Here is a 26188-nt window from a genome sequence, read left to right as displayed (position 1 = left end):
ATTATTTGATCAAAGTCAGCAAAGCAAGGTGAATGTAACACATGGAGTATGCCACAGCTTATGTAAGGTGTCTCTATCATAAAACCCCTCACAGATTTTTTAGATAACTATTTATTAATAGTATTGACATGTCACCCTGAGGTAACTAGCATAATGCTAATAAAATAAACAGGATATGGACGCATACTCTGATTGCAGTCCCCAAATTAAAGACACACAAAGGAGTTTGTTGTGAACACAGACTGATTTGCAGCGAAACATGCAAATGGCCTGTTGCCATCCAGACGGTTGCCACAGCGAATGTTGCCTGGTTAGTAGGATTCAAATGAACTGATGAAAGCCGAGTTTCCACTCAAGCAGAACAGACACTTGGCAATCAACTCAGCTTAGCTCATTCTCCTATTTAGAGCTACCATCTCATTTAAAAGTTAAATACAATTTAAGCTCAATCAACATATATGTTGATTAACTTAAAAATGATTTTGCCATCGTTTTCTTTTAAAAAAGCAAAAAAACAAAAACAAAAAAAAAACTAGGTTACGATGACACAATAGAAGTGAATAGGGCCAATTGTTGGAGAATTTAGAGGCAAAAATGTGAAGTTTATAATTTTGCAAAAGCACTTGCATTAGTCGAATGCTGTTTCCAGTCAGTAGCCATGTTTACATAAACACTTTTTGTTTGAATAAAGTCATTCCGATTGATGAATCCAAACATAGAGTTTACAAAAATACTAAATAAAGTGGTTGGGTTTATGTGCACATTTATATGTAACAAGATTCATATCTTCATATCATGCACACACTGAACGAACAGTTTCCCGCTGTTGTCACATTTTAACCATCCTCTTTTTCTGTCTTAAAAAAGCAGACTTAATATTTATCAATCTATTTTGGGTCCATATTAGTAGATGACGAGCACACAAAGCTTTGTGCCATGATGCTTACATTAATCAAGCAGTAAAAAAAGCCCATTCCCACGTTCAAAACAGGCTGTCTGTGGTTGAGAGTCAGAAGCAAGAATTTTAGATTGATACGACAGTCATTTATTATATTCAATAACAACATGAGCTTGTTTTGTGCGTCATAACACCATTTCTTAGTCCAAAAATTCCCGATTTCTGTTTTCAATCCAATCAAGTGTTTACATGTCCTATCAAATGGATTAGAAAAGGTTTATCCCACTTCTTTCAAACAGATTCAAATTTCAATCAATTTAGGCATTTTTATTCTGATTGAAGTGTTTACATGGAGCATTTTCAATCGGATTGGACTTTTAAGACGATTGTAATCAGAATACAATGCTCCATGTAAATGTACCTATTGTTAAAGGGATAGTTCACCCAAAAATTAAAATTTGATGTTTATCTGCTTACCCCCAGCGCATCCAAGATGTACGCGACTTTGTTTCTTCAGTAGAACACAAATGATGATTTTTAACTCCAACCACTGCCGTCTGTCAGTCAAATAATGTGGGTCAATGGGAACTTCTTTTATAAGAGTAAATAAAACTTGCTTAGACAAATCCAAATTAAACCCTGTGGCTCGAATTTTTACCTCTAAAACACCACTATGTCCAACTGCGTTCAGCACTCGTTTAGTGAGGTCTGATCGCGCTCTGACAACTGAAGTGATGTCTAGCACTCATTGAAGTATATGCGCGAGACATCATTGCCGCTGTCTAAGCAAGTTTTATTTACTCTTATAAAAGAAGTTCCCATTGACCCACAATGTAAGACTGACAGACCGAAACGGTTGGAGTTAAATATCATCATTTGTGTTCTACTGAAGAAACAAAGTCACCTACATCTTGGATGCCCTGGGGGTAAACAGATAAATACCAAATTTTAATTTTTGGGTGAACTATGCCTTTAATTTGCTAGGTTACTGATTATATCCTAGTTTGTTTCCATACTTATTGATTAGTTTCACCTGTGTTTCATTGTTTGCTCTGTGTATTTAAGCCCTGTGTTTCTGTTACTCCTTGTCGGTTCTCGTTAAAGTATGGTGTCATTTTTGCTCCTGTGATTATTCTAGTGTTTGTTCTGAGTTGTAAAGTTTAATAAAGACTGTGATTGTAATCTCCCTCATCTTCATCGTGAGCTGCTACCACACAAGACGTGACAATTTGAGGTATAAAGCTGTTTAAATGGTCATGGTAACAAAGTTGTAAATTTTGATATAACTTTACACTGAAAAGGTTAGTAATCTGTATTTTTTATACAAAAACCATGATAACACACATATTGTTTACGTTTTGTTCCTTTGTAAGTGCCTCAATGTTACCCAGATTTTTGCTTTTGGAAATGAATTTTTGCCACATAATTAAACATTATGCCACATGCTGTTGACTGAACTTAACTTTTACTTCACACAGAATATTTCTTTAACCAATATGGAATCTTTATGTTGCAAAATAAAATCTATTTTTTTATATAACTCATGTCTTCTTTTGACAGATGAGAAGATCAGAACGGCCTTTAGAAATAGCACAGACTTGTTTTCATCAAGAAACGCTGACCTCCCCCACGCACACATACACGAGCGCACTGCCACATTCACTCACTTCATTAGCCTAACAGGATGCCATGAAGAGTTAGAACAACAAACACAGATATGTTCCTTGAGACAGAGCTCTCTTGGGTCTTTATTTTTACACAAGTAATGATTAATGTCAGCCGTTCATCTGTAGGAGAGTTTGCTTTGCTCTTCTCTCCCGGGATTTATTGAACTTCAGATGCTCTGTTACAAAAACCAAGTCAAGGTGGTCTCCTTAGTAACTAAGAATGGAACCCAGCGAGTTCGACCTGGCAATTTGAAAATGGCTTTTAAAATAAAGGAAGTGACTCACAGTACTCGATGCCCAGAACAATGTCTCTGAAGTAGTGGCGGGCCTGGTCCTCACTGAATGGGCTGTCGGTGGGGACTTCCATCACAGGGCTGGTGACCAATGGAGACATTTTATTGTAAGTTTACTGATAAAGTACTAATAAAAGACGGAAAGAGAATACAAAGATTCATGAAGAGAAATTGTGAATGAAATGACACGTAGAGAAATAACCTCAAACATTTAGTCTAGGAGAGGTCACAAAATCATTTTGAATCAATATGTCTGAAATGTCACCTTGATGCAGTTTCAGCATGAAACCAGCTTGAATAATAACAAATATTCTGATGTAGTTCAGTTTTTTTTTTTACATACCTTGCAAAAATGCTTACTGGCCCCACCACAAAAATATGATCGATTTTATTTTTTGCAATCTGTTTTTATATGCAGAAGAAAAGGTAACACTTAAAAATATGGTTCATTTGTTTCACAACATGTATACAGGTGCTGGTCACAATTAGAATATCGTGAAAAAGTTAATTTTTTTATTGTAAATTATTTTAAAAAATGAAACTTTCATTTATACTAGATTCCGTACATGTAAAGTAAAACATTTCAAAAGTTGTTTTTTTTATTTTTTTTATTTGTTGATTAGAGCATATAGCTAATGAAAGTCCAAAATCCAGTATCTCAAAATATTAAAATATATTTCCATTTGAGTTTCATTAAATGACCATCCCTAAAGTATAAATTTCGGGTATCTCTTGTTCTTTGAAACCACACTAATGGGGAAGACTGCTGACTTGGCAATGGTCCAGGAGACAATCATTGACAGCCTCCACAAAGAGAGTAAGTCACAGAAGGTCATTTTTGAATGTGGTGGCTGTTTACAGAGTGATGTATCAAAGCATATTAAATGCAAAGTTGACTAGAAGGAAGAAATTGGGTAGGCAAAGGTGCACAAGCAACAGGGATGACCACAAGCTTGAGAATACTGTCAAGTAAAGCCGATTCAAACACTTGGGAGAGCTTCACAATGAGTCAAATGAAGTCAGCGCATCAAGAGTCACCACACTCAGACATCTTCAGGAAAAGGACTACCAAGCCACTTCTGAAACAGAAACAACGTCAGAAGCATCTTACCTGGGCTAAGGAGAAAAAGAACTGGACAGTGAACAGTGGTCGAAAGTCCTCTTTTCAGATAAAAGTAAATTTTGCATTTCATGTTGAAATTATGGTCCCAGAGTCTGAAGGAAAACTGGAGAGGCACAGAATCCAAGCTGCTTGAAGTCTCTTGGGAAGTTTCTGAAGTTAGTAATGATTTGGGGGGCCGCAACGTCTGCTGGTGTTGGTCCATTGTGTTTTATCAAGTGCAAAGTCAATGCAGCCATCTTCCAGGAGATTTTGGAGCACTTTATGCTTCCATCTGCTGACAAGCTTTATGGAGATGCTGATTTCCTTTTCCAGCAGGACTTTAGCACCTGCCTACAGTGCAAAAACCACTTCCAAGTGGTTTGCTGACCATGATATCACTGTGCTTTATTGGCCAGCCAACATGCCTGACCTGAATCTATGGGATATTTTCAAGAGAAAGATAAGAAACAGTCGATCCAACAATATATAGATGATCTGAAGGCTCAATAGTGCCTCAGCAGTGCCACAGGCTGATCACTCCCATGCCACACATCACTGATGCTGTAAGTCATTTGCTGTATTATGTGCTGCCGACCAAGTATTGAGTGTACAAATGAACATACTTTAAAGAACTTGAACTTTTCTGTTTTGAAAATCCATTTTTTGATTGATCTTAGGAAATATTCTAATATTTTGAGATACTGGATTTTGGACTTTCATGAGTTGTACGCTCTAATCATCAAAATTAAAAAAAAAAAAAAAAAAACTTTTGAAATGTTTTACTTTACATGTAGGGAATCTAGAATATATGAAAGTTTCATTTTTTAAAATCATTTTAAAATCAACTTTTTCACGATATTCTAATTATATGACCAGCACCTGTACAACATTTGAGTTTAATAATGTACTAGTAAATATTTAAAGGAACATTAACTAAGATTAATAAATGCTGTAGAGGTATTGTTCACTCTTAGTTCATGTTAACTAAAGTACAGTAGTTAACCAATAAAACCTTATTGTAAAGTGTTACAGCAGAAAAATAAATGTATTCCTTGTATAACAATATATCACTTCAAATATTTTTAATACTTTTCTCTATTTATGGAAGGAGAAGACAAGTGCAGGCAAGTGACGTATATGTACGCAATTTCCCGTGAAAACCATCCCATCAAGTCTAAAATATAAAACTTATAACATGCTTATAACATAGTGAATCAGGGTAAGACAAAAACACATTTTGGAAGAAAGATTGTATTTACTCATAATTTAAATTTAGTTAATTTAGAACAAAAAAGTTACATGGTGTACCTTTAAGTTAGCAAGACATTATAACTAGGGCTGCCGCCAAATAAAGATTTTCCTAGTCGACTATTAGTCATTAATTTAAGCCATTAGTCGACTAATCACACATTTATATTAATTTAGTTACTTAAATATATACTGAGGATATTACTAAATCATAATGAGCGTTTAATATATATAGGTGTAATATAGCCTATTCCACACTTAAGTGCACGAATAAAGCTTGCCACAAAGCACTGGTAGGAGACATTTTAATTATTTATTAATAAACTAGTGTTTTCTGAGTCAGTGTCGGCTGCAAAGATGAAGTTGACGATGCTGCCTAGCCATCTCCGCATCTCCGTTTCATACGGAATACATAAGCAGAGAGCATTTCTTTCTTTGAGTTTAAAAGTAGACATTTCAATCTTTCTATAGATATATTTCTCATGTCTGTGTGAGGCAAGTAGCTGAGTTTCTGTTCATTTTTTGTGACGCACTCCAGTTCAGGTAGACTGAGACGGCAGAAAGCGCATCCTGTTTGTTTTCTTTATTTTACAAAGGCACAAGTACAACATTTTCTTGTTATTGTGAGTTTACACAAATAAAAGTAGACCCTTTCGTTTCGAATGATGTATTACTCTTATCTGTATTACCAAAAATGACAACTTAAAAGTATTTTAAGTTGTTTCCGCTGTTATCAGAAAAAAAATATTTTTCTGTAACTAACCGACAAATTTTTGGTCGACTAAGCCTCTTCTAGTCGACTAACGATTAGTCGACTATGACGGGGCAGCCCTTATTTTAATACGAGACAAGGCAGCACTGGGCAAGTAAGAGACATCAGTGAGAGAACAGAGGATGCTGTGAAACTACATGACTGCAAACACAGTGGATGGAATCCTTTAAAATGAACTGTGACTGTGAGATTTACATAAAAACCAATCACAAAAACCACTTAGCACAAAACAGGGTCCTCAAAGGCCATTTCATTCATTACCCACAGGCAGTGAATCACGATTGAGCAGAAAGGCCAAACATATTCAGCCAGGTCTGGTGAAAACAGACCATTCTGTAATTATGCAAAGTAAGTTTTAATCTGCTCTTTTCAAGGCAGAAGCCCACAAACACCAGGGATACTAAACAACACATTTCTCTCCAAAACAAAGCCAGGCCACTTGGCAGAAACTCATATTCAACCAAAGTAAAATGTCACATTTGAAAAAAATAATAATAATAATGAGGTCTTATAATAAACTGGAAGACTGTTGCCCTTTAAATGAGCAGAGAAAGCAACAGAATAAATAAACACTACAAGTAACAGAAGTAATGCAGAAAAGATTAACAATGAAATTATTTTATATGCAGAGAGAAAAGTCTATTCAATAACAAAAAAGCAAGAAAAAAAGAACTGATCTAGAAAAAGACATAAATAAGAGCCTGAATGAGAAAGTACAAATATAAGCATTTAATTAATCCCTTTGGAACAAGGGAGGAAAACAGGGAAAACTGAGTCAGATCTAAGTGATGACAGATGTGCAAGACTGCAGGAGATGAAGGAGGAATGGAGTGATTAATGAAGGACAGAGGATGAAAGATGATGCGGGGAAATCATGTATGACGTACAAAATAGGTCTAAGTGGACACACAGAATACTCACCCCTTCTGCATCAGCTCAAACACTGTGGAGAGATCAGATAGAGAAAGTCACAATGAGAGTGAAAAGACATATTACAGACAAATCAGTGCACTTTATGAAATTTAATGTTCAAAGTCCTCATAAAATATGTCATAGCCTTATATGACCTGACTCTCTTTCGCATACAAGTAAGATATGTGCCTTTATTCGCACCATTAGTCAGTGGTGTGAACTCATTTAGGATTTTGCAGCAGTCCATCGGCACAAACACCTTATATTCATTCTTACAGTATGAGTCAGAGAAGCCAACTAAATGTGGCACACAGTCTTATGTATGAGACACTTATTCTGCCTATTAGGAAGACAGGCTGCACAGTTTGATCTATTTGAAATAAGCCAGTCTAAAAAGTAAAGTTTGTAATGGTAGACTTCAGGGAGTTTATACTGCCAAAAGTTTTGCAGCGACAACGCTCAAAGGTCATTAATTTTCAATGAGAGTTGGTGATGTGAGACAATATGAGTGACACTGATGAGACAAAAGTGAAAGAGTTTAATTTTATGTAAATGAGCAATGAAGCGATGTGACGACTAGCAATGAGAGCAATCAGTTGAATACTGCAACCAATGAACACATCCTGACAAGAAAGAGTCTAGCATGCATTATTTGTAAATATGTGGTTAATGTTGATGATTAGAATATTATCATTCAGAAGTGTCAGTTCGGTACGATGTTTTTATATTTTGGTCTCTTATGCTCACCAAGTTAGCATTTATTGGATCAAAAATACAATACAATAGTCATATGTGAAATATTATTCCAATTTAAAATAATTGATTTCTATGTCATTTATTCCTGTGACGTTAAAGTTGAGTTTTCAGCATCATTTCTCCAGTCCTCTGTGTCACATGATCCTTCAGAAATAATTCTAATATGCTGATTTGGTGCTCAAGAAACATTTCTGATTATCAATGTTGAAAACAGTTATGTTGCTTAATAGTTTCCCTCAGGATTCTTCAATGAATAGAAAGTTCAAAACAACAGCATTTATTTGAAATATATATATATTTTTTGTAATATTGTAAATATTTATACAGTCACTTTTGATTACTTTAATGCATCCTTGCTGAATAAAAGTATTAATTTCTTTAAAAAAATCTTACTGACCCCCAATCTTTGAACTGTAGTGTAAATACAATTGAACAATACAATGGGTCTAATGGATGTTTTAGACTGACCATGCACAACTTTGATAAAATAACAACTGATCAGGCATTAGCTACTTTAAAAACACCATTATTTGCTGAATCTTTTACACATAGGTGCCATTTTACCACTAAAATTATATGGCAGCAAAAAAAGAACATACCCATGTGAAGGTTGTCCTCTGCTGGATCATCCAGCACCTGAAACAAAAAATGTATTATTAAAAAAAAAATTACTTGCTACATGCAATGTATGATCTTCACCATTCTTGGCGTCTATGAAACTCTGTGACATCCATTAGTAGGTTCAAAGCAAAGTATAATTTTTTTCTTCACTGATTATGTTGGGAAAATCTGTGGAATTAATTAAAAATGCTCAAATGTGTTCAGTGGAACAATACTGTTATGAAAGGGTTAGTTCTGACTAATGAAAGTTCTGTCATTAATTACTCACCCTCATGTCGTTCCACACCTATAAGACCTTCGTTAATCTTCAGAACACAAATTAAGATATTTTTGATAAAATCCGATGGCTCAGTGAGGCCTCCATTGCCAGCAAGACAATTAACACTTTCAGTGCCTAGTAAGGTACTAAAAACATTTAAAACATTTCATGTGACTACAGTGGTTCAACCTTAATGTTATGAAGCAACACGAATACTTTTTGTGCAGCAAAAAAACAAAATAACCACTTTATTCAACAATATCTAGTGATGGCCGATTTCAAAACATTACTTCATGAAGCTTAGAAACTTTACGAATCTTTTGTTTTGAATCAGTGGTTCGGAGTGTGTATCAAACTGCCAGTCATGTGATTTCAATGGTTCACCACTGGGGGGCGTGACTTTGGCCGAATTCTCGCCGCTTCATAACATTAAGGCTGAACCACTGTAGTCACATGAACCATTTTAAATACGTCTTTAGTGCCTTTCTGGGCATTTGAAAGTGTCAACTGCTGGCAATGGAGGCCTCACTGAGCCATCGGACATCAAAATATCTTAATTTGTGTTCCGAAGATGAACGAAGGTCTTACGGGTTTGGAATAACATGAGGGTGAGTAATTAATGACATAATTTTCATTTTGGGGTGAACTAACCCTTTAACAGCATAAAGTTACTGTAGAACTTGTGTAGAATATTGTGAGTTTAATTTTGCAGAATTTTTCAGTGTTTCAGTGTGTCTACACATTAGGACAAGGCATATGGGATTTCAACATCAAAAAAGCTGCAAACATTACAGTGGAGCTTTGTGGAAAACATACTCTTCAGCAACAACAGTATTTCACAGAGAAAAACAGACTTTCTGACGCTACATACTGTGTGTGAGAGACAGTATTTTAGTGTTTAATTATTGTCTCAGCTCGCTCGGCTATAAAGCTGTGTTCGCAAATACTATATGACGGGGGAAAAAAATGTTGAAGCGTATATAATTCTACACCACTGCTTGGAAAAAGTTGCTTGTTACTGGAAAAGCTAGATGCAAAAGCTACGCTTAATTTGAAAACAGCCAAGCTACTGGCACAGCGTCGCTTTTAGTTTTACACCGGTGATGAGATGCGATAAGCATCAGGTGCACCTCATCCTTCACTGCCAGCAGAGCTCCATTTCTGTATTCCTCCACTCTTGACTTAAGACTGTACTTGGGCCGACAGTAGGAGAGGCAGGTGATTGGAGTGTAGGTGGTTCCTGTGCCTCACTTCTAAGATTCCTTTAAACATTTTTCATGCTCCGTTTCAATTTTCTCTTGCGCGCACTCTCTCAACCCTCTTTTCTAATTTTGCTGATGTACGTGGGTGCTGCTGTGATTGAAGAGCACTCAGACGGAACCATGGGGGGAGAGAAGGAAAGGCGCTTTTCTCCTTCAGCACCCCTCCATTCTACCTTCCTGCGATCAATCGCACTCATCTCCGCATCCTATTCTCAGGACATTATGGGCATCTCTGTTCAACAGATTTACTTCTAGCTGATTTTCATTGTGTTGCTATTATTTTGTCCCCTCTTTGGCACAAATTACATAATGACACATGATTAGTCTAAAGTCTGGCTCAGTTATTGAGTGGTTCGTGCAGCTGAGTCCAGTTCCTTCCAAATTGAATCTCTCTCTGAGATGAAATCTGGAAGGAATTCTATTATGTTTATTAATTCTGTTATGTGTATTATCTATATTGTATTTCCCATTTAAACTTAAAGTTTACTCTGACTGCCAGAGACCTAGTGTCAAACAACATGTCTTCCAAGTGGTCAGTCATTAATCAAATAATTAATCATTAATCAAATCATTCATTGGTTTGGAAGGAAGGAGGATAAGAGAGCAGGAAGTCTGAAAGAAAGAAAGAAAGAAAGAAAGAAAGAAAGAAAGAAAGAAAGAAAGAAAGAAGTGTATTCATTCAGAAAGAATCAAGAAAATAAAGGAAGTTTGAAAGAAAGTTTAGATGGAAGGAAGTTCAAAGGGTCATGAATTGAGGGGAAAAAAAGATGGTCCCACTTTATATCAAGTGGCCTTAACGACTATGTACTTACATCAAAAAATAAGTACAATGTACTTATTGGGTTCATATTGAATTGCAAAACACATTTTCAGCTATTGAGGTGGGGTACGGGTAAGGTTAGGGAAAGCTTTGGTGGTATGGGTAGGTTTAAGGGTTAAGGAATGGGTCAACAGTGTAATTACAAATGTAATTACAGAAATTAATTATAGATGTAATTACATGCAGGTGTTTTTAAAATATAAGTACAATGTAAAAACATGTATGTACACAATAAGTGCATTGTATCAAATGATTAATTTAAATGTAAGTACATAGTAGTTAAGGCCACTTAATATAAAGTGGGTCCAAAAAGATTTTTGACATATAAGAGGTCACTGTACTATAAAAAATATCCTGTGAGTTTCAGAACTCAAAACTTCCTCATTAGTCGAAAAACAGCTTTTATTGAAACCAAGTTCCCAAAATGACTCTTTTCGGATTTTATCACATTATGATGTAATAGTGCGACGAAAGACCGCCCCTGCAGAAGAAAATCAATGCCTACTTCCACATCATTGCCTCTTTTGCTCCGCCCACTGATCACGCATGTCATGTAGTAGTAAATACAAGAGAGATGCAAAACACAGGATTACTCCAGCAACCAAACGATAGAGATGCCTCTGAGGTTTACAAGACGTTTTGAACTGCCAAGTTATGGAAAAATACAGTCTTTGCCTTTCTTATGATTATAACATTAAGAAAGCATGGATGAACTTTGCTTTTAACAAAGCTCCAGATCATGTCAGTAAGACACTCATGGTTTGTTTGCTTCATTTGATTGCAGATTCACTTTTAAACAAGACGTTCGGCGCAGACTTTTCATAGAGACTGAAAATAAAAAATGATGCAGTGACGATTATATATTCGAATGTCACAACACACAAGTGTAACTATTGCTTTGTCTGTTAGAGATCGTTTTATATGTACTGGGTATTTATTAGGGGTGTGACGAGACAGGTAGATTCTCGAGATTGAGTTCACGAGACGAGACGAGACAAGATTTTTATACACTATTTTTAAGAAATCCTCAATGGCAAAATACATGACTAGAAAAAATATTCTACAGGTGCATTTAAAATGTTTTAACTAATCATCTTGTAATGAATGTCATTTCAGTTCTACTTTCTGAGTATGAATTATCATATGCAGTAAAAGACAATTACTCAAGTACTGTACTGTGTTTTGCCACTAACTCAACTGACTGACTTCTCTCCTGTATGATTTCAGTCTCTTCAGACCTTACTGTAGATGATTTATGAGCCTTTACAACTTTTGACCTCCTAACTGAACTCCTTTCTACAAACTGATCATAGAAATAAAAACAGTAAAAATGAAAATGTTAAGACTTTACAATAAGGTCTCATTTATTAACATTAATTAACCAACATCAACTAACAATGAGCAATATGTGCTACATTAATCTTTGTTTATGTTAGTTAATAAAAATAGTCATTCATTGTTAGTTCATGATAGTTCACAGTGCATGTTAACAAATGAAACATTACTGTTTGTGCTTAATAAGATTAAGAGAAAACTCTTATTTATGGAGTCAAATTAATGCCTTAAAGTTTTGCAAAAAAAATAAAGTTTTGCACACAAAAAAAAAAGAAGTGAGCAATAAAAAAATGTTTTGAAAACAAAAATAAAGAATTGCAAAGGAAAAATAAAGTATTGAGCGGAAAAAAATAAGTTTTGCAAACAAAAATAATAAATTGCAAAATAAAATAACGTAGTGCAAAAATAAAAATATAATCAGTTACAAAAATCAATGACAGCTGTAATCCTATTTTATCTTTGCCACATATTTTTCATTCTCAAACCTACTAAATCATTTGCAACACTCATTTTATTCTGCGTTTCAGTTTTCCTTTGCGCTGCACTTTTCTGCGCGATTCTCTTTATGGCACAGGTTTGACGTGGGGGTGGAGTCAAGAAACGGGGGCACGCCCCCGCGAAACACGTCATCGGCAGGAGACGCAGATCGCAACAGAACAGATCAAGCATAGAGACAGAGCGCATTTATTAACCATGTCAAAGAATTATTTCACCTGTCGCCGATTACGTTCCCCTCCAATGCATTTCTTATAGTAATATGACCCGTTGCTCTCTGTCTCACTGCCTGTATCCACTTTTGTGTCCTTAAACATTCATTTTTTGGGGTCGACAGCTTATAAAAACTTATTTCTAGGTTTTTTAGCTTGTTAGTTGTGCATTGTCACGCAGCAGCTTTGTTCTGTTTTTTGTAATAAGTCAGAAAAGACAAGAAGGCAGCCTCACGCAATACAAAGTCAATGGAGACGGTTGGATTGTTTTCCCCTCGGTGGGCGTGGTTTTCAGATTATAATAAATGCGCTCTGTCTCTATGCTTGATCTGTTCTGTTGCGATCTGCGTCTCCTGCCGATGACGTGTTTTGCGGGGACGTGCCCCCGTTTCTTGACTCCACCCCCACGTCAAACCAGTGCCATAAAGAGAACCGCGCAGAAAAGTACAGCGCAAAGGAAAAACCGGTATCGCGAGCGCACGCTTGACTGAAACGCAAAATAAAATGAGCGTTGCAAATGATTTAGTAGGTTTGAGCATGAAAAATATGTGGCAAAGATAAAATAGGATTACAGCTGTCATTGATTTTTGTAATTGATTATATTTTTATTTTTGCACTACTTTATTTTATTTTGCAATTTATTATTTTTGTTTACAATACTTATTTTTTTCCGCTCAATACTTTTTTTTGTTTTGCAAAACTTTATTTTTGTGCTAAACTTTAAGGCATTAATTTGACTCCATAGTTATTCATTTTTATGGTAACACTTTACAATAAGTGCGACCATAATCGCACTCTCTCAATATTCAAAGTGCAAATAAGACCAAATTTTTCTGTGATACAGAGCTAAGAGATGGTTACAACTACACTGCCCAGCCTAAAATAGCTTTCATATTGAGAGATTTGCATTCATCAGGGAGCCGCTTTCAAAATGCGGAGTATTGAAATCGTGTTTGAATGCGCGCTCGCGTTTACTTTCACTTTCAGCGATCGCGCGTAACTCTGTAAATATGGAGCGGCGGCGACCGTTATCCAAATGAATTAAATGTTTTTTTATTTAAATACAAAGCAAAACGACAGTGGAGGCGTAATGTAAACGCAGTGGTGGCATATTCTTTCCTAATCATCCTAACCACTCTGTCATGGCAACATCACGAGACTACTTTTTGCCTCGACGAGAAATCTCGTCACATTTTAGTCTCGCGAGATCTCGTGACAAGGGATCTCGTCACACCCCTAGTATTTATACTGCAGTCAAACTGAATAGTTGTGATTTGCTGTTTTTTCCTTTGCTTCTGCATTTAAGGGGTTAATAAGGGGGATTCCTTGATACGGAAGAAAGCACCGATCGAAGCCATTCACTGTGATCCTGAATAAAAGCTTCAGTGAGTGAGATCTTCTGTTTTGTCATCAGTAAGACATTACAACATGTTTCATTTTATTTAAAACAAGACACTGCAAATGACAATGTATATGTTTTTCACTTTATCGAAAAGGATGAATGATGAATAGCTTATAAGAGCAACAGTGCGGCAAACGTTGGTACATTCATTCATAATTCGTTTACATGAATCACTGTAAGTTATCATTTGTCAAGGTAACTCAGTACTTAAACTTTATTTGCCACAACCAAGACTTATAGCATATGTAATAAGCATAAATGTTGCATATTGTTGGCAAATGTTTTAACTACAGTATGTAACAAAATATTTTTCAACATCTGAAATTTTCTAAACAATTACACTCGTGTAATGGCAGGGATGTTGAACATTATTTGAATATGCAAAACTGTTACAAAATCATAGCAGTGAGCGTTTACTGCCAAGTCTTTAATGCGGCACGCCCAACAAAATGGAGTGTTTCAAAGAGAGGGTCAAAAACAGGATAGAAATTAGCCTATTACTTTTAAATGATGATGTTTTTTGGTGTAAAAATCGTGAAAACTCAGAGAACATTATAAAAATAAAAAAAGAACTTTACAAGAACTTTTCGAAGAACGGATAGAAGTTCGCTTGTTATTATTTTCTCTATTAAAGTACTATTAATTAGCATAAGTTCATAAACAGTGGATTATATGAATGAATGGATTTGTCTGTAATCCTTACCTCAACCAGTTTAACTATGTTGAGGTGGTCCAGTTTTTTCAGGATGGCTATCTCCTGGTAAACTCTCTCCAGAGGACCAAGCACCTTGGGCTGCTCCCCCTGGGCCGCTTTAGGACCTCGGGGAGGAGGTCGGCCTGCACAGCGAAAGAATGATTAAGAATAAAAGGAACTTGGGATGCTGCTTCATTTAAATACTGAATTCTTCAGCTAATATAGAGGCCCATCTGCCCCAAAGAACAACATCTGTTGTGCATAACATCTGCATACATCTGGTTTCAAATTAAAACTTAATGTAAATGCCATACATACGAGGGAAACCATACTGTTTCATCATCTTCTTCTTGGATACCACTTTCATTGCCTGCAAAACAAAGAAGACACAGATACTATGAGACGAATAGACAATCTTGCAAAGAATATAAAGATATCTGAACTATTCTACACAGAGGTCTTCTCAAAAACAACTTATTTCCATCTGCCTGAGCCTGTAAAGTGAGTGACATAATCAACTGACTTTTTTTCCATTTACATACTAATCAAACAAAGCTTTCATAGAGTTCAATCAACTGCAGTTTGCTTCTGGCCTTGATGGGACACTCGAGATTCTTCTCACAGCTGTGTTCCTGTGCAGGTGATTGCTGAAGAGAATGCAGAAATTTGGTCACAAACAGTGAGTGACAGGCAATAAGAAGCACGCAGATCAAAGTGCTTGTGGTTTGTAAATCAGCTAGTTTATATGGGTTTTTCTCAAGAAAAGAAAAATAAATAGCTTGAACCGCTGATGTTTGGATCAGATGTCTTTACAAGCAATTCAAATGTTAATCAAATAAATTGCTTTTGGAACACAGAACTGGGCTTTTAAAACATGTACTATACTGAGTCATCTTTATAATGGAAGATGTCCATTACAGAAGAATTGTGCACCTGTGTCTTGTCTACTTTTCTACTGGGTTTCTAGCACCTGCAGAAAACATGAGGTTTCGTAATGAGTGAGTGCTGAACTTCAAAATTCATTCTTTTGTTTTTCATGGCACACTTTCACATATCGTCATGGAAGGAATTCAAACTTTAACCGAAGCACATGTTAAAACTCTGTGGTCTTTTCCTTTAATTTTTCATGCTATAAAATCCAATATCTCAGAATAATAAATGTTTAAAAGGCCCCTTCATTTTAAACCATGTACAACTTTAGATTTAGAATCCATAAGAGTTAGCAATAAGAAAAAGTGCTTTTCTCCTCGGCCTCAAGGACAGCTGGAGGAGGGCTACATCTGTAGAGCTGACGAGTTTAAATAACAGTTCACAAAGAGTGAAGAGGAAAACATGAATGTTTTATGAACATGTCAGAGGTGAGCACGATGAAACAAAATTGCTATTTAGAATGCAGCAGGGACGGAAAGAACTGAAGCGTCAGAATATAAATGACTTGAAACGATGAGATGAATCAGCAAGTAAGCAATACCTAAATACAGTTTTGTACTATAAAAATACAGTGGGCTCCACAAGTGAAAATGCCTCTATTTTGCTATTAATTTGAGATTTTTAAATTGTATAACTGATACACACACACACACACACACTACTGCTCAAACGTTTGGAGTTGGTAAGATTTTTTAAATGTTTCTGAAGAAGTCACTTAAAGGGGAGGTTCACGTTTTTTTTCTAGGCTTTATTGTGTTTACAGGGTGCAGTTTAACATGTCTTAATGCTTCGTAAAAAAAAAAAAAAAAAAAAAACGCCGTATTTTTCATATATTTTACCTTTATTCTACACCACTGTTTCCCTTCTAAAAATGCTCCTGGTTCTATGAAGCCCCTCCCTCAGAAATACACAATGGGCTCAGTTTGGTTAGCTGGCCCAGTGTATTGTGATTCGCTGTCCGGAACACGGTGTCACGATTCACATTGTCCAGAAATGGCACGCCAACAAATACCAATAGAAGTTTGCTGGTGTGATTACATAGAAGTTTGTTGAAGTATAAAATAGAATTTAGCTAACTGGCAAGCAAAGCCAAACCGCGTTGGTCTTTGTTTATGCCCCAGAAACGATATAACTTTATAAACAATAAAACATACTTACATATTGGGGCCCATAAACAGCAGCTTCTGCTTTTAAAGTGGGAACTGCTTCATCTTTCAGTAATAGCCTCTGTGCAAAACCAGCATTGAACCTGTGTAGATTCTGGAAGCTGTCTTCCGTAAAATGTGCAGCACAGACTGCTAAATTAGCATTATAATTGTCAGGAACAGAATTAAACATAAATTTTAAACATTGTTCCTGAAGTCAGCGTCCCTAGGAAGCCCAAACACAAAAGACTTGCATGCTTGCAACATGGCCACTTTGTTGCATGTTCACAGGGCAGTGTTTATGTTAATTTCAGTGTTTATGATGTCATCAACCCGGGAAGAAGGTCGTTGTAGTCCACACCGGTCGTAATTGTAGTCATTAAACTGCCTTATAACTTTAAAAGACAGTATCTCCATTTGCACTGAACTTTCAGCGCTGTAACTTTGCAGATAATGTTTATGCTCAAGCAGCAACATTACACACTAACTAAAGTTAAAAAAGTGAAATTGCAATGAACCACCCCTTTAAGCTCAAGAAATCTGCATTTATTTGATCAAACATACAATAAAAACCATAATATTGTGAAATGTTATTCAAATTTAAAATAACTATTTAAAATATTTTAATATGTAATTTATTCTTTTGATGGCAAAGCCGAATGTGGTGTGTGTGTATAGTATTTTCACCCCCCCCCCCCCCCGCCCCGCCCCAAAAGGTTTTAAGTCAGTTATTTATATCTTTTGCTGTAGAGTGCCAGTAGGAAATATCAGTTTATATTTCCAAACATTCCTTTTGCCATTAATTGTAATAATCCAGTGAGATTTTTGACACAAGGTGTCTCACAACAGCCAGTATGCTCCACACAGAGATCTGATCTCACCATCATCAAATCTGTGATTACATGAAGAAACAGAAAAAAGACCAGAATAACAGAATCCAGAAGAACTGTGGCCGTATCTCCAAAGCTACAGTACTGTGAAAAGTTTTAGGCACTTGTGTAAAAATGCTGTAAAGTGAGGATGCTTTTAAAAAATAAAGTCATAAATAGATTTTACTTATCAATTCTTCTATTAACTAAATCAAATCAATATTTGGTGTGACCACCCTCAGCTTTTGTCCTAGGTACATTTGTGCTTGTGGTTTGTTTATCAATTAGTTTATATGGGTTTTCTTGTGAAAAGAAAAAATAAATAGCTTGAACCGCTGATGTTTGGATCTGATGTCTTTACAAGCAATTCAAATGTTAATCAAATAAATTGCTTTTGGAACACAGAACTGGGCTTTTAAAACATGTACTTCCTGAGAAACGCATACTGAGTAATCTGTGTCTTTTTATAATGGAAGATGTCCATTACAGAAGAATTGTGCACCTGTGTCTTGTCTACTTTTTTCCTGGGTTTCTAGCACCTGCAGAAAACATAATGAGTGATTGCTGGACAATTTCAAAATTCATTCTTTTTTTCATGACACACTTTCACATATTGTCATGGAAGGAATTCAAACTTTAACCGAAGCACATGTTAAAACTCTGTGGTCTTTTCCCTAAATTTTTCATGCCATAAAATCCAATATCTCAGAATAAAAGGCCCCTTCATCTTAAACCATGCACATTTTGCTAGGTACATTTGCGCATGGTTTTTCAAGTAACTTTGCAGGTAGGTTTTTTCAAGCATCAGTCTCAGTTTTTTCTGTTTCTTCATGTAATCACAGATTCGATGATGGTGAGATCAGATCTCTGTGTGGAGCATACAAAAATCTCACTGGATTATTACAATTAATGGCAAAAGGAATGTTTGGAAATGTAAACTGATATTTCCTACTGGCACTCTACAGCAAAAGATAACTGACTTAAATTTTTTATTTTTATTTTTTTTTGCTGAAAATACTAATGTGCCAAAGTACCGTACAGTACCATACAGTACAGTACCTTTTGCACAGTACCGTATATACACTCATTTTCTACTCAACTCAACTTAATATGGGGTTAGAAGTTGTAGTAATTTTGCTAAATGGGATTACGTACTATACATTAACATAATAATATTCAATATTCGCCGCTTTATCTACGCCAAAAAAAATAAAATCCACTTTTTTTCATAAATTAAGTTTAAATGACAAGAAAATTATCAAACTGAATGTTTTCTCAACTACGGTTGAAAGAGAGTGAAAGAGAGAAAACAGCTGGATGTTACCAATGGGAGAAATTAAAAAGAAACTTTAAAGGTGCCCAAGAATGCTTTTTCACAAGATGTAATATAAGTCTAAGGTGTCTCCTGAATGTGTCTGTGAAGTTTCAGCTCAAAATACCCCATAGATTTTAATTAATTAATTTAAATTAATTTTTTAACTGCCTATTTTTGGGGCATCATTAACAATGCACTGATTTACACTCGGCGCCGCCCCCCTTAAATCGCGTGCTCCCTGCCACACGAGCTCTCGACTACAGGGAGTGCAGAATTATTAGGCAAGTTGATTTTCTGATCATATTTTTTTCCCAAGCACATTTTACCAATTCCAATCCACATCAATCTTAATAACTACTATTAATATTGTTTTTAATCATTTATAAGTGATATATAATTGTTCATGAAGGCTGGAAATGAAAAATGCCTTATATTCAGGTGTGCAGAATTATTAGGCAAGTTTTCTTTTACAGGCAAAATGAGCCAAAAAAGAGATTTAACTCAGACTGAAAAGTCAAAATACTCATGAGAAGGACGCAACACTAATGCAATACTAGAAATTGCAAAGTTAAAGCATGACCAAGGGACAGCAAAATGCTCATTGGGTCAGCGGGGTCAGACAAAAACAGGTGGAAAAGAAAAGACACGTTAACTGCAAAATAATTAAGAATTATGTGTGAAACCATCAGGAACCCTTTAGTCTCCAGCGCCACCATTTTCCAGAACTGCAACCTACCTGGAGTCTCCAGAAGTGCAAGGTCTCAGGATCTCAGAGACTTAGGTTAGCTAAAGAATCCTAAAAAATGACCTGCACTTGATAAGAATCACAAGCTGAAGTGTTATAAAATACATGAAGACTGGGTTTTTATAGGCCTTATAAACAGACAGCTTGAGAGTGACTCCTGAAGGACCAGCACCACATCCTCTTGTACCACTGTTTGAAGAATTTATCTTCCAGAATCTGGCAGTAAGTTTTGGAAGATCATTTTTAGTCCATCTCTGCAAGACAGACATTTCAGGATAAGAGATGGACTAAAAGTGAACTCAAACACCTTACTGCCAGATTCTGGATAAATTCTTCAAACAGTGGTACAAGAGGATGTGGTGCTGGTCCATCAGGAGTCACTCTCAAGCTGTCTGTCTATAAGCCCTATTAAAAAACCCAGTCTTCATGTATTTTATAACACTTCAGCTTGTGATTCTTATCAAGTGCAGGTCATTTTTTAGGATTCTTTAGCTAACCTAAGTCTCTGAGATCCTAACACCTTGCACTTCTGGAGACTCCAGGTAGGTTGCAGCTCTGGAAAATGGTGGCGCTGGAGACTAAAGGGTTCCTGATGGTTTCACACTTAATTCTTCACCTTAATTCTTAATTATTTTGCAGTTAACATGTGTCTTTTCTTTTCCACCTGTTTTTGTCTGACCCCGCTGACCCAATGAGCATTTTGCTGTCCCTTGGTCATGCTTTAACTTTGCAATTTCTAGTATTGCATTAGTATTGCATCCTTCTCATGAGTATTTAATAATTTTTGACTTTTCAGTCTGAGTTAAATCTCTTTTTTGGCTCATTTTGCCTGTAAAAGAAAACTTGCCTAATAATTCTGCACACCTGAATATAAGGCATTTTTCATTTCCAGCCTTCATGAACAATTATATATCACTTATAAATGATTAAAAACAATATTAATAGTAGTTATTAAGATTGATGTGGATTGGAATTGGTAAAATGTGCTTGGGAAAAAAATATGATCAGAAAATCAACTTGCCTAATAATTCTGCACTCCCTGTATATTACAGTGCATTTACAAAGTTCACACAGCTAATATAACCCTCAAATGGATCTTTACAAGATGTTCAGCATGCATGCTGCATGCATGCTTCGAATTATGTGAGTAAAGTATTTATTTGGATGTTAAAGTTTTATTCTGAATGAATTTGAGGCTGTCCTCCGTGGCTAACGGCTAATGCTACACTGTTGGAGAGATTTATAAAGAATGAAGTTGTGTTTATGCATTATACAGACTGCAAGTGTTTAAAAAATGAAAATAGCGACGGCTCTTGTCTCCGTGAATACAGTAAGAAACGATGGTAACTTTAACCACATTTCACAGTACATTAGCAACATGCTAACGAAACATTTAGAAAGACAATTTACAAATATCAGTAAAAATATCATGCTATCATGGATTATGTCAGTTATTATTGCTCCATCTGCCATTTTTCGCTGTTATTCTTGCTTACCTAGTCTGATGATTCGGCTGTGTGCAGCTCCAGACGTTAATACTGGCTTGTGTAATCCCTTGAACATGGGCTGGCATTATGCAAATATTGGGGGCGTACACCCCGACTGTTACGTAACAGTCGGTGTTATGTTGAGATTCGCCTGTTCTTCGGAGGTCGTTTAAACAAATGAGATTTATATAAGAAGGAGGAAACAATGGAGTTTGAGACTCACTGTATGTCTTTTCCATGTACTGAACTCTTGTTATTTAACTATGCCAAGGTAAATTCAATTTTTGAATCTAGGGCACCTTTAAAACATGCATGAGAAAGACTGAAAGAGCAGGAGAAAAGACATGGAGAATTCATTCTACCGGTAAAGAAAAAGAGATTGTGTGGCAATTGTGAGACCGGTAATACCCTGCTCATAGGTTTGTGAGGCCAGTGGAGTGTAAAGGCCAGAGACAGGGGCAGTCTCACTCTACTCTGCCTTTATGAAAGGATTTGATCTCTGTCCTCTATTCATCCTTGCTGTTATATATCCAAACAGCATGAATTAATGAATATAGCTGGGAACTGAGAGCTATATTTTGCTTTCAGACACACTGTCTGTTATGACAGATGATTAAAAGAAGGAGAGGAAAATATTCAGATGTGATCAGTAGACCTGCAAAATATCACACCTAATACCAAATAAGACCCCTTTATCCTGATACATGATGTCATGCTGTATCCGTGCATTTCGATTCTAGTATGTGCATGCTTCAGAAAAACCAATAAATGCTTTTTTTCCCACTGCTGAGTCACCCAGTTTATATCTCATATATATGGTCTGACAGAAGAGGATCCAGGAACGGCCTTCTGCTGTTGAAAGCCCATTCTCTTCAAGGTTATGATTTCAGCTGTGCCTTTCTCCTGTTGTGAGAAGTGCTAGTTTGAGTGTTTGTGGCCTTTTTCTCAGCATGAAGGAGTCTGAGCCATCTCATCTGAACTCTCTCATTAACCAAGTGTTTTCATCCAGTGAATAGGCTCTCAATGGAGGTGATTTGCACTACTCGTACAATAAAAAGATTGTGGTGCACAAACGCCTGTCCATCCTGGATCTCTGAAAACGCCACGTTTAGCACCACCAACAACAACAACAACATGACAATCCAAGTCATTTAGACTGTATGTTTTCCTTATTCCACACTTAAACCTTTTAATCATATATGCATCATGCATTATCATGAGCCTGCATACACAATCATAATACAACATGAAAATGCTGAGTAGGGTATTTTTATGTCACACTGCAGGACATTTTAAAATATTCAGCTATTCTGGCACACTGTTTCCAACTGTTAGCTCCCATATGCTGCCTGCATCCACAAAAATAAACACAGCTTTAACTTATTTTATGCTTATTAATGTTGAAAATCTCACTTTCTGTCACATAGACTGCATGGAAAAAATGACCATGAAAACAGTTCTGCATAAATGTGACAAATATAATAGTAGGAGGATAAAATCCACGCCCCCCCCCCCCCCCCAAAAAAAACAAAACAAAACAACAACACAAAAATACATTTATACATTTTACATTTTTAGTTAAACACTGCTTAAATTAAATTAATTTGCCAATTAAATAAAAGTATCAGAGGTAAATCATGATTTTTTTCTATCTGTGTTTGTTCAGTTACTGTGTGCATATTGTAATCCACAGTGATGGTGTTTGTGGGCTGATATGAACAGCTCCAAATAAAATTAAGGACTGCTGCACATTCTTGCCATCACTGTTATATCACAATCCTCCCCCATCTGCTCTCATTTTCATTACCATTCAATCTATCCTTCCTCTCCTCCATCGTACTTTCTGTCATGCCTTTTTTCTCTTTCCAATCTCTTTTCCCCAGTATATTGTTCCTTATACCTTTACTTTACATCCTCACTCACAATACACACCGCATGACTGTGTTCAAAGCACCACTAGCATAACCAAATTCAATTTTGCTATACAGGCCACCCCCAACAGCCTACAACACTGTACTAGTCAGTAGTTAGAACAATGTAACAAGGACATCCAAATGTAAAATAATTGTTATTTTAAAAGGTACTTACATAATATTTGTCATCATCTTCATTGTATGCCAACTTGACAACACCATATGAGCCCTTTAAGATAGAAGATACAAAAAATATGTAGATTGTGATGAGTCAGACAGCTAAACAAGACTGAGACTGTGCTGAGGGTCAGTAAGAGTCAGTGTCTCAATGTCTGAGTGACTGCTATGAAACACAATATGGCAATAGGATTTTACTTATTTCTATATGCATGTCGATTATCATAATATCACAATATGACCAAGATGTAGGTGGGCTTACCTTCCCAATCTCACTCTTTAACTTGTACTGGTTAAGTTGTTGGCAATCCTGAAATTGTGAGAGAGCGAGAAAGAAAGAGACAAAAGAACAGAGACAGAGAGAGAATTGAATCAATACCAGCTGCACACACAAAGGAGCCGTGACACTATATTAATATATTACACACCAGAGGGAACATGTAAGCCAGTTACAGGCGGAAACAACATATCTCTGCATTTGTTTCATAACCTATTCCACAAGGGAAGAATGGAAACTGTGAAAGAAAAGATTTTAAAAAATAATGACTATGATAGCAAATACCGCAATCTCAGTTTCCCATAGCCTGACATTTGACTATTGGCAGAACATCTGATCCACCTTGGAGTTAATTCAGTTCAAGAAAGGACATTTAAATATTGATTTTCATTGAAGATCTTTTACCCAGCTTTTATTAATTTATATTGAGGTCATTTTAAATAATAATTTAATTTATTTAATATGGAAAACAAGATGTAGTTCTTAGACATTTGTGTAGACAAATTCAGCAATGTATATGTATAATGCTGCGTCCCAATTTGGATATTATCCATCCTAAAGAGTATTTGAAATTAGAATTAGTGTGTCCCAAATCGTAATACGTTTAAAAATTAGTATTCCAAAGACATCCAGATGGTCTACTTTTTCAGGTTAGAATGTGAAGTGCAGATCAGTGCACAGTCTAACGGCTAATATCGCCCACAACTCATTGCACACTGGACGAGGGTTAGAACTACAAACACAAATAAAAAGTGTTAAAAACTACAAACATGGCGGATGTGCCAGTCCGATGGTTAAGTAGAGAGGTTTAGATAAAGGGGTTTGAGTGATTAATAATCAGTATCTAACCTGATGAAAAGATATTTATTCAGTGTTATCCACATTATATTTAATCTGCAACAGCATTGTGAACTTTTGCAAAGATAAGTTTGGTCATTAACTTTTAATTGCATCATTATGCAAACTACACACACAAAAGAGGAGTTCTCCACATGAAAGACCCACGACTGGCATATCAACGTGCTACATTTCTATCTGAAACGGTAGGAAATTAAATTAAATTGAATATGGAGGATTTTAACTGTGACAAGATTATTGACAGGGCTGTCTGTTAAAGACGCAGTTATGACAAAGTAGTATGTCCCAAAGCTTGCCTACTGATCTGCTACACAATCAAAAGTATGTACTTTTTCAGAGTATAAGTAGGCAAAATGGGACGCAGCAATAGAATGAAAACAATCAGTATGAATGTTGAAATGGTTGTTTAATTTACCACTTTTTAAGAGCAATTTGAAAATCCTAATATGGACAATAAAAGCATTTTCAGTATGTTTTTGACCTCTGTTTTTAATAAGCCATCACATCATTGTGGTCCAATTCATATCTGTATCAACAGCTGCAATTAATATCTTTTCTAAGTCAAAAGATTTTTTTCCACACTTGCACTAAGTATTTTTGAGCGGGCACGTGGTTAGGGATGTATTATTATTTCCATGACAATGCGCAATGCTTGTCACGTGAAAACCCTCCATCACAGTAGCGCTGTAAGACTGACGTATTGGTTTTATTTCAATTTTCCTTTTTTATTAACTACATAATGAAATATCTGATATTCCAATTCTATTTTGTCTGTTAACATTTAAAAGTGCCATCGAACGTTTTTTTACCAGATGTAATATAAGTCTAAGGTGTCCCCTGAATGTGTCTGTGAAGTTGTAGCTCAAAATACCCCATAGATTTTTTTAATTTTTTTTTTTTTTTTTTGAGGCATAATTAGAAATGCGCCGATTCAGGCTGCGGCCCCTTTAATTGCTTGCGCTCTCCGCCCCCTCTCAAGCTCTCGACTCTTATCATTGCATAAACAAAGTTCACACAGCTAATATAACCCTCTAAATGTATCTTTACAAAGTGTTCGTCATGCAGCATGTCTAATCGCGTAAGTATGGTATTTATTTGGATGTTTACATTTGATTCTGAATGAGTTTGATAGTGCTCCGTGGCTAACGGGGGACATTTATAAAGAATGAAGTTGTGTTTATGAATTATACAGACTGCAAGTGTTTAAAAATTAAAATAGCAACGGCTCTTGTCTCCATGAATACAGTAAGAAACGATGGTAACTTTAACCTCATTTAACAGTACATTAGCAACATGCTAACGAAACATTTAGAAAGACAATTTACAAATATCACTAAAAATATCATGTTATCATGGATCATGTCAGTTATTATCGCTCCATCTGCCATTTTTCGCTGTTGTCCTTGCTTGCTTACCTAGTCTGATGATTCAGCTGTGCACAGATCCAGATGTTAATACTGGCTGCCCTTGTGTAATGCATTGAACATGAACTGGCATATGCAAATATTGGGGGCGTACACCCCGACTGTTACGTAACAGTCGGTGTTATGTTGAGATTCGCCTGTTCTTCGGAGGTCTTTTAAACAAATGAGATTTATATAAGAAGGAGGAAACAATGGAGTTTGAGACTCACTGTATGTCATTTCCATGTACTGAACTCTTGTTTTTTGTTAGGTTCAACTATGCCGAGGTAAATTCAATTTTCAATTCGATGGCACCTTTAA

General features: G+C 36.0%; 1 protein-coding gene across 3 annotated transcripts in view; it reads right to left on the bottom strand.

Annotated features, from left to right (window-relative positions):
- Positions 1–26188, bottom strand: part of camkk1a (calcium/calmodulin-dependent protein kinase kinase 1, alpha a) — a 103175-nt gene that overhangs the window by 14107 nt on the left and 62880 nt on the right. For all 3 annotated transcript variants that reach the window (XM_048187839.1, XM_048187841.1, XM_048187840.1), the window contains exons 4-10: positions 23592–23639; positions 23328–23381; positions 15067–15118; positions 14758–14891; positions 8248–8284; positions 6902–6923; positions 2851–2939 (exon numbers count right to left, since the gene is read on the bottom strand). In XM_048187839.1, the coding sequence (XP_048043796.1) occupies positions 2851–2939; positions 6902–6923; positions 8248–8284; positions 14758–14891; positions 15067–15118; positions 23328–23381; positions 23592–23639 (436 nt within the window). The remainder of the gene's footprint in view (positions 1–2850; positions 2940–6901; positions 6924–8247; positions 8285–14757; positions 14892–15066; positions 15119–23327; positions 23382–23591; positions 23640–26188) is intronic.

The sequence above is a fragment of the Megalobrama amblycephala genome, linkage group LG4 (genome assembly GCF_018812025.1).
Source record: "Megalobrama amblycephala isolate DHTTF-2021 linkage group LG4, ASM1881202v1, whole genome shotgun sequence".
NCBI classification, from domain to species: Eukaryota; Metazoa; Chordata; class Actinopteri; order Cypriniformes; family Xenocyprididae; genus Megalobrama; species Megalobrama amblycephala.
The sequence above is the reverse complement of the archived record's forward strand: the minus strand, read 5'-3'. Positions and strand labels throughout refer to the sequence as shown.